This window comes from Argentina silus, assembly GCF_951799395.1.
Source record: "Argentina silus genome assembly, chromosome: 15".
Taxonomy (NCBI): Eukaryota; Metazoa; Chordata; class Actinopteri; order Argentiniformes; family Argentinidae; genus Argentina; species Argentina silus.
Window position 1 is genome coordinate 9,974,301 of NC_139669.1, and position 12,006 is coordinate 9,986,306.

At 45.2% G+C, this 12,006-nt stretch overlaps 2 protein-coding genes across 2 annotated transcripts in view; both read left to right on the forward strand.

The window, feature by feature from the left end:
- The first annotated feature begins 341 nt into the window (after positions 1-341).
- LOC310815981 (inositol-trisphosphate 3-kinase B-like) lies at positions 342-4,528 on the forward strand. Its single transcript, XM_083685956.1, has 7 exons — positions 342-446; positions 730-1,681; positions 2,154-2,808; positions 3,016-3,220; positions 3,417-3,518; positions 3,770-3,841; positions 3,948-4,528. Exons 3-7 carry the CDS (start codon positions 2,585-2,587, stop codon positions 4,311-4,313), a joined length of 969 nt encoding a protein of 322 aa, XP_083542082.1. The 5' UTR covers positions 342-446; positions 730-1,681; positions 2,154-2,584; the 3' UTR covers positions 4,314-4,528.
- Positions 4,529-6,810: 2,282 nt separating this feature from the next.
- The window catches only part of nxf1a (nuclear RNA export factor 1a), a 9,424-nt gene continuing 4,228 nt past the window's right edge, over positions 6,811-12,006 (forward strand). The window contains exons 1-10 of the mRNA XM_083685946.1: positions 6,811-7,059; positions 7,544-7,763; positions 7,894-8,038; positions 8,491-8,574; positions 8,764-8,868; positions 9,004-9,084; positions 9,222-9,291; positions 9,449-9,537; positions 9,771-9,878; positions 10,004-10,113. Of these exons, the coding sequence (XP_083542072.1) occupies positions 7,035-7,059; positions 7,544-7,763; positions 7,894-8,038; positions 8,491-8,574; positions 8,764-8,868; positions 9,004-9,084; positions 9,222-9,291; positions 9,449-9,537; positions 9,771-9,878; positions 10,004-10,113 (1,037 nt within the window). The 5' untranslated portion in view covers positions 6,811-7,034. The remainder of the gene's footprint in view (positions 7,060-7,543; positions 7,764-7,893; positions 8,039-8,490; positions 8,575-8,763; positions 8,869-9,003; positions 9,085-9,221; positions 9,292-9,448; positions 9,538-9,770; positions 9,879-10,003; positions 10,114-12,006) is intronic.

The following is a 12,006-nucleotide window of genomic DNA, read 5'->3' on the forward strand; positions in this document are numbered from 1 at the left end:
ATCTTGTCAATCAATATTGAAAGAAATTGTGATAACTGTTAAAATCATATTTAGGTATTATCAATTCACAACTGTCTTACAAAATCAGATGAGATTCTGGGTTGTGAGATGAATAATGATTAATCTCACCAGGTCTCACCAGTTACAGGAAAACAAACCACGACTCTGGAATTATAACTGGAGTGCTTTTCAGATGACAGTCCCTGTCAGTTCCTAGATAACACAAGAGATAGATGGTCCGGCAGTGTGAAGTTCAGTCTAGAGTTACACCGGCAGTCCGATGTTTTGGGATCGCTGTGGCATCGCTGCATGCAAAATATGACCATATCGGGGATAACCCAGGAAGAAAGAGCTGAGCACAGTAGGCTACTGACTGTCAACCGTCATAGACCAGAGGAACTACAGGCTTCTATAACTTATCAAGGGGATGCAGTTAGATGCAAAAGGTAAGCTACTATGTAATTTTTTGTAGTATCAACATCAACAATTGTTACAACACCTAAATAGCAAATATCAGTGCCCTACTTTTCTGAATTTGTGTATGTTCATGTGACTATCGTGAAAGGATTTCTCCTTTTGCCGTCTTCTGTTTCTGTGGGTATATAACCCTAACTGTGTCAGATCAGAGTACCCTCATTTGCCTGGTCGTGTGTGTTCTGTGATGTGTTTGATTTGTTTCATTTTCATATATGACACCTGCATTCTCCTCTCTGTCTCACACTCACACAGAGGGATAGTAACTTTGGAGAGGACCTTTTTGTTCTGTTTTTGAGTTCCCTTCTGGATAATTATGGACAGGACATCGCCACCCTCTGTACTGGAAGGAAGGAGAGATGGAGAAAAAGAACAGGAAGAGGTAGAGGGAGCCTCAAATGAGGAAGAAGTATTGGAAAACAGAGAAAATAATAATGAAATGTACGTTGGACTCTTGAAGGAGTTTGACCAACATCTTTCGGCCAATGACAGAGCGTCCAGTGCATACAGGGTAAAATCTGAAACCAAACTCCTCTCCACACGGGCCGCCACCTCTAACAGTCAGGGATCACCTAATCATGAGAGAGGGTCAGGAGAGACACACGAGCAACTGGGGGACACAGAACCAGAATCTGGACTGCATGTGGCTCATGGACCTTCGCTGGGTACTCAACAATGTGACCGTGGAGAAAGGAAGAGAGGGGAAGAGAGTGATAAAGGAAAGGTAGAGAGAGGAGAGGATGTGAGGATGGGAACGAGGAGCACCAAGGATGAGTTGAAGGAGAGATGGAGAGTCAGGAAGAGGGAGAGGTTGGAAGGACGCGAGGAAAGAGGGGAGAAGGAATGGGAGAAGACGGAAAGGAGAGAGAAATGGAGCTGGGCAGGGAGGAGGAGAGAGATTGAAGGCCCACTGGAGGAGAGGAATGAGGAGAGCGAGAATGCAGAGCAAACAGGGAATGAAGAGCTGGAGAGCACAGGTTATAGCGGTATAGAGGGGAAGAATGCAGATGATGGAGAGGTGAAAGAGGGAGGGAATGCAGAGAAGGAAGAGTGCCACAGGCCTTCCCCCCACCCCGTCCTCTCTAGGATGCTCATGAGTTCCTCAATCTCATCCTCCTCTTCCTACTTCACCTTCTCCTCTGCAGAGAGTGACGATGTCTTCAGTGATGGAGAGGACATTGCCTCGAGGAGGAAGACCATGCGGAGGGTAAGAACAGGGCGTGTGGACTAGAGAGAGAGGTTGACTACTGTAAATGCAGCTCACTTAGGCTTTTCAAAAGGCTACAATATCTCAGAGTTCATGTGAACTGTATAAACCTGTCTCTGTCGGTTGTTGATTTGTTGTTATTACCCATGAAAGAATGTTGAAAGTGTCCTTCCCTTTTCTCAACACCTCTTTGTCTGATTTGCATTAGGGTTGAAAGCTAGCCATGACACGGGCAGATTTGAATGGTATTTGCATTGGTTCTACTGATGGAGATAGGAGAGAGGGGTGGGGGGAGGGGGTGGGGGTTGATTCACACTGCCACCGGGGTTGGGATCAAAGCAAAGAGGACATGTGGAATTGGAATATTAGTTTACTTTAGTTTACCTGCATTGACAACCCTGACTGCCACAAGCTGTAGACAGTCCTCTCTGTGTACTTAAGGAAATGACAATGGGAGTTCTCTTTATTCAAGTGTCACTCCTGGAAGACTTTCCTGACCATGATGCACTGGTCAGTGCGTCGGCAGAGCTCTTGGGTCCAGCTGGCAGGACATCAAGGCATGTGTCCGTTCATAAAAACACACACACAACTGTATTATTAGGCTACTCTGTGACTTGTGTCTCAGCATGTCGTCGACATCATCAGTATAACATTTTGTTGTCATGTGAGCATTGCTGCAGTTCAGTGGTCCTTTATGGAGATTACAATACAATACAATCTTTATTGTAAATTTTTTAAAGAAAATTAGCATGTTGCTGTCAGAGTACCCAACCCAAGATACATATTGCATATATAATGTACACACACACATCAGTGACAGGCTGAGAGAAGCACAGCGTCATCCACAGCCACATTATCGGTACTGGATGAGTGAAAGGTTTGGGTGAATCCCCCCCTGGCTTTATGTTGCCAGGTAACTTCCAGCTGAGTGAGGGGGGAGAGGTGCTGAAGCGCTTCAGTGAGGTGGAGGCTTCATGTCTGCAGGCCCTCATGGATGACCCCCTGCGCCCGTTTGTGCCACAGTACCATGGCATCGTCACCAGGGGGGGCCACAGCTACATCCGCCTGCAGGACCTGCTCAGTGGCTTGAAGAACCCTGTCATCATGGACTGCAAGATGGGCGTGCGGTAGGCTACTGTGTGTGTATCCGTATGTATGTATGTGTCTGTTCTCTGCTGAATCTAGGATAGACAAAGGAAAGACAGTGAACATTGTTAAATTATTCTCCTGATGGTGCCATAATCATATCTCTCAGGATTATGGTTCAAAACATAATGTACTGTAGAGGCCTTTCTATGTAATAGAAGCAACAACCATATCAACATGTCTCTCAGGACATATCAGGAGGAGGAGTTAATCAAAGCGCGCACCAAGCCCACCCTGCGAACTGATATGTACCAAAAGATGGTGAAAGCAGATCCGTCAGCTCCATCGGCAGAGGAACACGAGCAGCGAGGCGTGACGAAGTGGCGCTACCTGCAGTGGAGGGATAGTACCAGCTCCACCTGCACACTAGGCTTTAGGATCGAGGGCATTATGGTACAGACACCCAAACCTCTTTTGTCCTCTTGTTGTCTGAGTTAATATAGTATTTTTCATGTTAAATATGGACTTATTTTGGATTACACTAATGTAATAATTAATTACTTTTGCTGTCTTCCCACCTCTAGCTTCTCTAATAGCTTCTGAGTCATTGTACAGTTAAAAGACATGCCTGTCTTTGCCTTCATGTTAGATGGAGAATGGCAGTGTCCAGCGGGACTTTAAAAATACGCTAACCTCAGCCCAGGTTACTGAGGCCCTGCTATCCTTCACTAAGAGTCAGCTACACATCCTGGTCAGTCACCTCCCGTCAACATCACCACCTATATGACATACAGGTTCCTTCCCCAACACTAAGGGCTGGTTTCTCTGTTCAATTGAAACTGTTATTTAGTCCAAGACTAGGCTTAACCTCTGTCTGGGTAACATGCCCTAAGAATGTAACTGAACATAGTCCCTCTCCATGTTACCTCTCCCTCCTCATCTCCTTTCTCTCCCCCCCTGCCCCCCTTCTTTCTCTTCTCCCTTTCTCTCCCTCGCCCTCAGAAGGCCTACCACTCCAGACTTCAGGACCTGAGTGAAGCCCTGAAAGAATCAACATTTTTCAAAACCCATGAGGTCAGACCTTATACTGTATCACTCTTGACTAGAAGTTGTACTAAAAACACAAAAAACCCAGACATATTTCTCCTGAAAATGAGTGTGTTTTGGGTTCTCTTGTTAGGTCATTGGCAGCTCGCTCCTCTTTGTCCACGACTTCACCAGTAAGGCCAACATCTGGATGATAGACTTTGGGAAGACTACCCCGGTGCCCAGCGGTGTCCGGCTCAGGCACAACGTCCCGTGGGCCGAGGGGAACCGGGAGGATGAGTACCTGACGGGGCTGGCTGCCCTCACCTCCTCGCTGGGTCAGGCCATCAGCCAAGCCTGCAGACAGGAGGTGGAGAATCATGGAGGGGAGATGCTGGACACACAGACACACCCTGATGAGCACAAACACACACACCCACAGGAACAGGGAGGTGAGCAGGGTGAGGGGACACAGGCTGAACCCACTGCTGATGGTACAGACCATACCGAACATGTCTGAGCTGAGGGTACCTACCTACCTACAGCCACCACATACACGGTAGAGTTCATCAGACAGATAGGGAGGGACCTGCAACTGTTGTTAAGGCATCAATGTATGGGGATCTGAATAACAAATGAAGACTGCAGCCCCTACAGGGAAACATCAGAGCCCTACCAGGAGAGAACACTGAGGAGACAGGTCAGGATGATACTCACAGGAGTGTATCTGTTCTGGTTGAAATGGATCATGTTTTTTGGGGGGGGGGGTTTTAATGCTTGGCAAGTGCATGATGATTTGACACAGACACTTTGGCACTGGGAGAGACAGTATTAATAAACAATTTGTTACAGGAATTCTCTTCAGATTAAGCTTTTTTTTGTTATGGTTAGTTAGGTGAACAAGGGACTCTGAGATTGTGGACAATATATGACACTCTTGCATTTAAACTAAGGGATTTGTTTCTTACTCACTGTCTGTAACCTGTCTGTAACCTACTAGTAACCTACTTGAAACCTACTACCTGTATTGCCAGACAAAAAAATGTGCCCCTGCTGGTTTGGCTTATTTGCTTATGCCGTTGAGGAAATCCAATTTGAATAGAATCTAGATACATGAGGCTTTGTGGTGGTAACAAGTAACCAACATCCAAAGAACTATCTGATAAAAAGAGCACCTGTGGGGGTAAAGGTTGGCAGGCCTGCTTGGTCTTTTTGCTCCATACTACTACTGTCTATTTTACAGAAAAGTCTAACTGGCATCCTTGGGACGGCTCGACCCTGTTAAAGTTGAGTTCAAAGAACTACGGTTAGCAGGTAAGGAGTTATGGTAGGTTTGGGTAATGGGGTCGTCCCAAGGACCCCACTTGCTGTCTGACATAATTAAGAGGGTCAGGACTGAAGTTCAGACATGAAGTTATGACCGTGAATGCATTAATACACTCACTGAGAACTTTATTAGGAACACTATACTAATATTGGGTAAGGCCTCCCTTTGCTCTCAAAACAGCCTCAATTCTTCGTGGCATTGATTCCACAAGATGCTGGAAACATTCCTTTGAGATTCTGGTCCATAATGACATGATTGCATCATGCAATTCCTGCAGATTTTTCTGGTGCACTTTCAAGCTGTGAATCTCCTGTTCTACCACATCCCAAAGGTGTTCGATTGGATTCAGATCTGGTGACTAGGAAGGCCACTGAAGAACACTGAATTCATTATCATGTTCATGAAACCAGTTTGAGACGACTTTTGCTTTGTGACATGGTGCCTTATCATGCTGGAAGTAGCCATTAGAAGATGGGTAAATTGTGGCCATGAAGGGATGCACACGGTCAGCAACAATACTCAAATAGGCTGTGGCATTCAAGCGATGATTGATTGGTATTAACGGGCCCAACGTGTGCCAAGAAAAAACACCATTACGCCACATCAAGGTGTACAGGTGTTCATAATAAAGTGCTCGGTGAGTGTACATTGTTGATTGATTGCATACCTTTTTGTATGCACATTTCTATCACAGAGAAGTCATCGCTTGTTTTGACCTCCTACTTTTATACACATTTGGTCAGATTCAGTGGTCGATAGCTTGCTTAAAAACCAAGAGCAGGATGCACGTGCTGCAAAATTATGCTTTCGAAGTTTTTCATCGCGTTGCCGTTGTTGCCTGGTAGCAGCTAACTAGCACCCGGCCACCAGTTGACCTCCAGGTACCAAGTTGGCTATGTCTCTGAAGCCAAGTCAGCGTCTAAGTTATTGTCTTAGATAGTGTGCATTAGAAACAGTAAAAGGCTGAAGATGACCTTCTTCCGAAAATGGTACCTTAACCTGGCTGTGGTCGCACGTGTCCAGCAAAACCAAGGTAACGTTCACACATAACGGGGGCTGTGGGGTATTCTATGTATTGTAATTAAATGTTCTTACATGCTTTTGGAAACATTACATTTACGGCATTTAGCAGACACCTTTGTCCAAAGCGACTTACAACAAATACATTTGTCTAAGTAAGTGAATCATCTATCCATCAGTTATCATAAGAAAGTAATCTATGCTAGGACCAGGGGTCATTGGCAGTTACAATGCTAGAAGAAGGAAAGATGTTGCATCTAACCCAGTAAGACAAACTGTTTTATTGCCTTGACATTTGGATTTTTGGACAATTATATTGCTACGAGCTAGCAGTCTTTGCAATTATTCCATGGTTACCAAGAGGGGCATAAGGAGGTGTCTTGCTTGCTTATTATCTGCCCCGCGTGGTGGTGCGTTCCCACCGTCCCGTCCCCCGCACAGCCGGCGCAAAGGGCGACCTAAAGCTTTGCCCAACACGACAATAATAATAATAACAGTAGGCTACAGTTTATAAAGGCAATTAATGTAAGTTGAAGATATTGTCATTGAGTGCACGCGAGTACACCCTGCCGGGACAGCAACACAGTACAGCGCTCTGGTGGAAGACGAAATGACCGGCCATTGCAATCGCGCGCACCCACATTTTCCCGGAAATTAGTGAATAGTGCATGGACATTGTAGTTCCTATGTAACCCACAAAGAAAAGTGCCGAAAAACACTACTAGCAGGTCTACAATATAGAGAGCAATGCAACACTATTTGTGACTAGCTATCTTCACGCTTTACAGTAATTATCTGGAATTTGAAACAACTTGTTTTGCGCGGTTTGTTGAAACGCAATCATCCCAGGATTGGGAGACTAGTCTAGACGTGACAACAGTTCTCCTTGGGAATATGGCGGACGATCGCTACTACAGCGGTAAGTTTATCTAGTAGTGCAAGGTAACAAACCTGCCTTAACCCATGTGTCCACCCTTCTGTAGCTCAAGATGGATTTGTCGTGGAGAGAGAGGTCACAAGCAATGGCAGGCTACAGGGAGGTAAAACTGTCAACAAAGCGGTTCCAAAAATGTGTTAGCGAAATGGCGACGACGGTCGTTGTTTACTATTTGCTCACAGTCTCAGATCTACCTTGGGATGTGGTTTGTTTGAGTTACGTTGTAAATATTGGTCATGTGTGCATGTATTGTTTGTTGATGCCTTTTTGTCATGTAGAAATCCTTTGAACTTGAGCTTCCTCACCTTCTAATGCTACATGACAAATAGAAAAATCTCCTCACTATTTAATTTGTGACCTTGCTGAGTAAAGCACTCAATGTAAAATGTACAGTATAGTTGCAGGTGTAGATTTCCCTTGTTCAGTCTGAGATGTTTCACTGACTCAGCCGTTTGTCTCATCTCAGAGCACGATGACAGAGTCGGGGGCCCTCAGTTCCGTAGCCAGAAGGGTCGAGGATCCTTCAGGGGCCGGTCATACGGTGAGGGTCCTGCCAGGCAGCGGCCCCGGGGTGGTCCTGTGGTTACTTTCAGGGGCCCTGGGCCACGGGTGGGCTTTGATGACCACGACAGAGACACAGCCATGAATGATGGGAACTCGCAGGATGGCAGCTCTCAGCGCCGATTGTGAGTGTGGCTGTGTGTGTTGGTTTGTGTGAATTTACTTTGATGTAAGGACTACTTCCATTATCAGGAATGCAGTCTTTGATTTAGTTTTTCCTGCCGTGTTTGATAACACTGCACCATGTCCCCATAGCAACCCATATGGAAGGCCACCTCGGAGAGGCGACGGGCGGTTTGACCAAGACAGAAGAGGGGGGGGCTACAGAGGCAATGGAGGAGGAGGAGGAGGAGGAGGAGGAGGAGGAGGAAGGAACAGATGTCAATGGTTCAAGATGACGGTTAGTACAAACTAGGGATCTACCATTACCACTTTTTCATTGCTGATACCGATTCTGAGTACCTTTTGAATGTAACATCTGTATACAAGTTCTGTGTGTGGATGTGCTATGCTTGGCATCATTCTTGTCCATCTAAAAACAGTAAACACCATGCTCAAGCTGTGATATGTTAACAGTGGAATCCTAACGTGCGGAACCACGACATTTGCCTAAATCCGAGTTAAGTGCGCAGATCTCGAGTTCCACCCTTATTGATTTAAAGATCCCATTTCATAACTTTGCATAAGAAGAAATACAAATGCACACTTTGCTGCAAGCATTTTTACCGGTGTCTGTCTCAACCACAAAGTAATTCCACACCGCAGACAGTGTTGTTATTACTGTCACTGCATATACATTACCGCTTGCACATTATCTCTTTCCAAGCCTATTTATTCTGCTCTGTTTGACAGATACCCCATGGCAAGAAATATGACAAGAAATGGTTGCTGGGAGCACTACAGAACCTGTGCTCCTTACCCTTCACACCTGTACAGGTGAGTCACTGCCACTGGCAGACAGCCCAGCTCATTGGTGTATTGTGAGAGGGATTTATAACGTACAGTATATTGTTCAAACCACATGCACATGTTGTGAATATTTAGAAAACGCACATGAAATATGAACATTGTTTATATATCTCTCCCACTCCCCCACCTCTACTCCCCTCCCCTCCCTCTCTTCAGTACCACACTGACGGTCACAAGGTGCAGTTCTACCTAGAGGATGCCTCGACAGCCAACGCTTTATTCAAGGTCTCCCGCCAAATCACAGACCTGGAGGGGTACAAGGTACAGCTGCCTGCCTGTTGACTCTGTATACAGCTGCTGACGGCTCAAAGTTGATCTGATGTTATTGCTAACCATAGGCAGTGGTTTGTCTAATTTAAAAATGGCCTCCCCCCCCCACACACACACACACAACAGGTGATAGTGTGGATGAACCCGTGCCCCCCTCCCTCCATCAGCTCCACAGACCTGAAGCCCGAAGACATGGAGCACTTAAAGGTGAGAGAGGGAGGGATAAAGGGAATAAGGAAGAATGTTGGTGGAAAACAAAAAGACTTTGAATAAACAAAAAGAGACAATGAATATGACTGTAGCTTGTATCAGATTAATCTTATTTAATGGCACGTCTTTCCCAGCAATGCATGGCCAAGCGTTTTGACGGCTCCCAACAAGCATTGGACCTGAACAACATCCGCACCGACCCAGGTAAACTGCGCCATCTCTGCAGGTTTGATCTGTACCATAACATTACCTGTTGGTATTCATCTATGCTGGATTTTCTTGGTGCTTAATAGAGGACCTCAACACATTGTCATGTCATTAAAGATTTGTGAGATCCACATTTCTCTGATTTCTGTTTCAGACTTAGCATCTCAGAACATCGAGGTGGTTCTGAACAGAAGAACGTGTATGCAGGCCGTGGTCAAGATCATTGAGGAGAACATCCCAGAGGTTATATATATATATATATATATCACACATACACACACACACACACACCCAGTAAAGAGCGGGCTAAAGGCTCAGAGCCTTCTTCCTCTTATGGAAGACCCCCCGAAAACAAAAACATTGTAGAGGGAAGGAAACAGAAAAGGGAGGGATCGTCATGGTCTCTTACTCTTCTTTTCCCTGCTAACTGTCCTTGTTTCTCTCCCGTAACTGTCTGTCCTCCTGTACGGTCTCAGCTGGTGTGTCTGAACCTGAGCAACAACAGACTGTACAAGCTAGACGAGGTGGCCGAGCTGGCCAGCAAAGCGCCACACCTAAAGACCCTCAACCTGTCCCACAACGAGGTGAGTCAATAGGAGGTCAGCCCTCACCTGGAGGCCTCACTCGTAAACCCTTTCTATTTATTGATTTTTGCTTACTCATTAAAGTTTCTTAACTGTATTTATTATTGTTTCTTTCTTTCTTTCAGTTGAAGGCAGAGCGGGAGCTGGACAAGTTGAAAGGTTTGAAGCTAGTTGAACTCTGGTTGGACCGCAACCCAGTGTGTGACATCTTCAAGGACCAGCCCACCTACATTAGGTCAGTCCTTGAGCCTTGGTGTGTGTGTAACCTGGGGAGTGGAGATCTGTAGAGTAGGTTCAGATTGCAATACTCACAAAGTCCAATTAATGCTGCCTGCCTCCTTGTAACAAGGAGATCTGAGGTTCTGAACCTTCAGATAGGGCATTGATTGACACATGGCTATGGAGGGTGTTTCCCCCATAGCGAGAACTTCCTGGGTTGTAAAAACCACAGGTTGGCCAGACAGGGCTAAATAGAGTGATCCAATATAAGCCAGGGACGAAGTATCAAAAATAGATTCAAGTGTATGTGTCTGTATAGGTGCATGTGTGTCTGTATGGATGTGTGGGTTTAGGTAACTATTAATTCAAACATTTTCAGTCGTGCAATTAGTTATGCGGCCTGGTGACCACTCTCCATGTGCAAGATTTATTTTCCTAATTCCACATGTTTTTATCACCCTGTGGTGTCCAGAGGTCGGTGGTCCTAAATTATACTCAACATCTAATCTTGTCAGTCATTGGTTGTTTTTTTTCTAGCTTCGTTTGGAATATGGCATTCTTACATGGTGACTCTTCACATTCTCGAATTAATGTCATACTTTGTCTAAAATGTCTCAGTGCTGTTGCTCCCACTACCCCTCTGCAGACAACCCACAGAGCCTTCTGTATATCTATGGTAAAGAATGATTGTAGAGCGTAGTTGTCCATGAATCATAGAACATCCTTTTCATACAAATATGCCGGCTTTCAAACTCCCGAAACCCCCTCAAGTGCAATATTTGAATGCTTTTTAGTATCTCTTAGTAAAACCTGGCAACTTGGAGAGAAAACAATTCTATTGTCAGACAAAGGTGGACTTAACCTCTGATGAAGACCAATGACAACCTTTTCCCTCACCTTACATCCTCATCCAATCAGAGTGCTGCATGTGGCCAGTAAGGAAGGCTGGTTAGCCAATGACGGGTAAGATCCCACCGATAAATCACCGGGGCAACCTAAGGCAGGCACAGTCGCGAATACTGGCCTAGAAAAGACAACGCTCAACGATAAGAAGAACATGTACCTCATAAGAAGATGACTACAACGTCTATAATGACAGCCATTGGATTGAGGAGTAGAGGGGAGAGTGTCATTATCAAACCAAATGCTGACCAGTCAAACTGAAAAAACAGTCAAACGGGTTGGTCTCTCCCTGGACTATCATGGAGGCAGCAGTATAGCTCTATCTATACAAGCATGGTCTCTGACTCTGAGATGCTGAGCACAATTCAAACAAGAGGGCCTGTAAGGCCTACATGCCTTATTTTCTACCGTTCAGAGAATGGATGTCTAAATAAAGGCAACAGCCGAAGGAGTAGAATATGGAAAAGCACGTTTCAGTTGAATATGATTATGAACAATTATATAAATATCATTGATACCCCCTCTGTACTGTAACTAGAGGCTTGGGTTTAAATGGAATTAGATGGAAAGCTGTAAACGTATCAAGGCTGATCTACTTCATAAGGCACAGCCAGTTGGAGTATTGTTAAATGTAATGATGATGGCTAGCTGCCTTTCATCACCCTGTAATCTGCTTCTGCAGGGGGAGAAGGCTCTTGGGGTCTGTAGGAGGGGTGCTAGGTTCAACCTCGCTGTAGTTTTCTCCCCTTTCTTCCATCCTTCCAAGGATCCTTCTCTTTCCTACAGTTGCTGTGGTCGTCAGCTTTTCCTAACAGCTAACATCTAGAATTTGCTCATCTCTTTGACCCTCTTTTCTCTTCTTTCTGGTTCTCAATTTCAGGTTTGTCGTCCTATACAGTGTGTATGACAGTCTTCGAAAACACAATGTTACATTCTTAGATGTATCTTGATAAAAGTTTGACCAAACTTTTTTTTTTGTGTCAACTGTGAATGGTGTGGTAACCTT

Excerpts from the sequence above, each read along its gene's own strand:
- LOC310815981 (XM_083685956.1), top strand. The coding sequence starts at position 2,585 with ATGTTGCCAGGTAACTTCCAGCTGAGTGAGGGGGGAGAGGTGCTGAAG. Across the intron at positions 2,809-3,015 it reads GACTGCAAGATGGGCGTGCG|GACATATCAGGAGGAGGAGT; the intron begins GTAGGCTACTGT and ends CATGTCTCTCAG. Across the intron at positions 3,519-3,769 it reads AGAGTCAGCTACACATCCTG|AAGGCCTACCACTCCAGACT; the intron begins GTCAGTCACCTC and ends CCTCGCCCTCAG.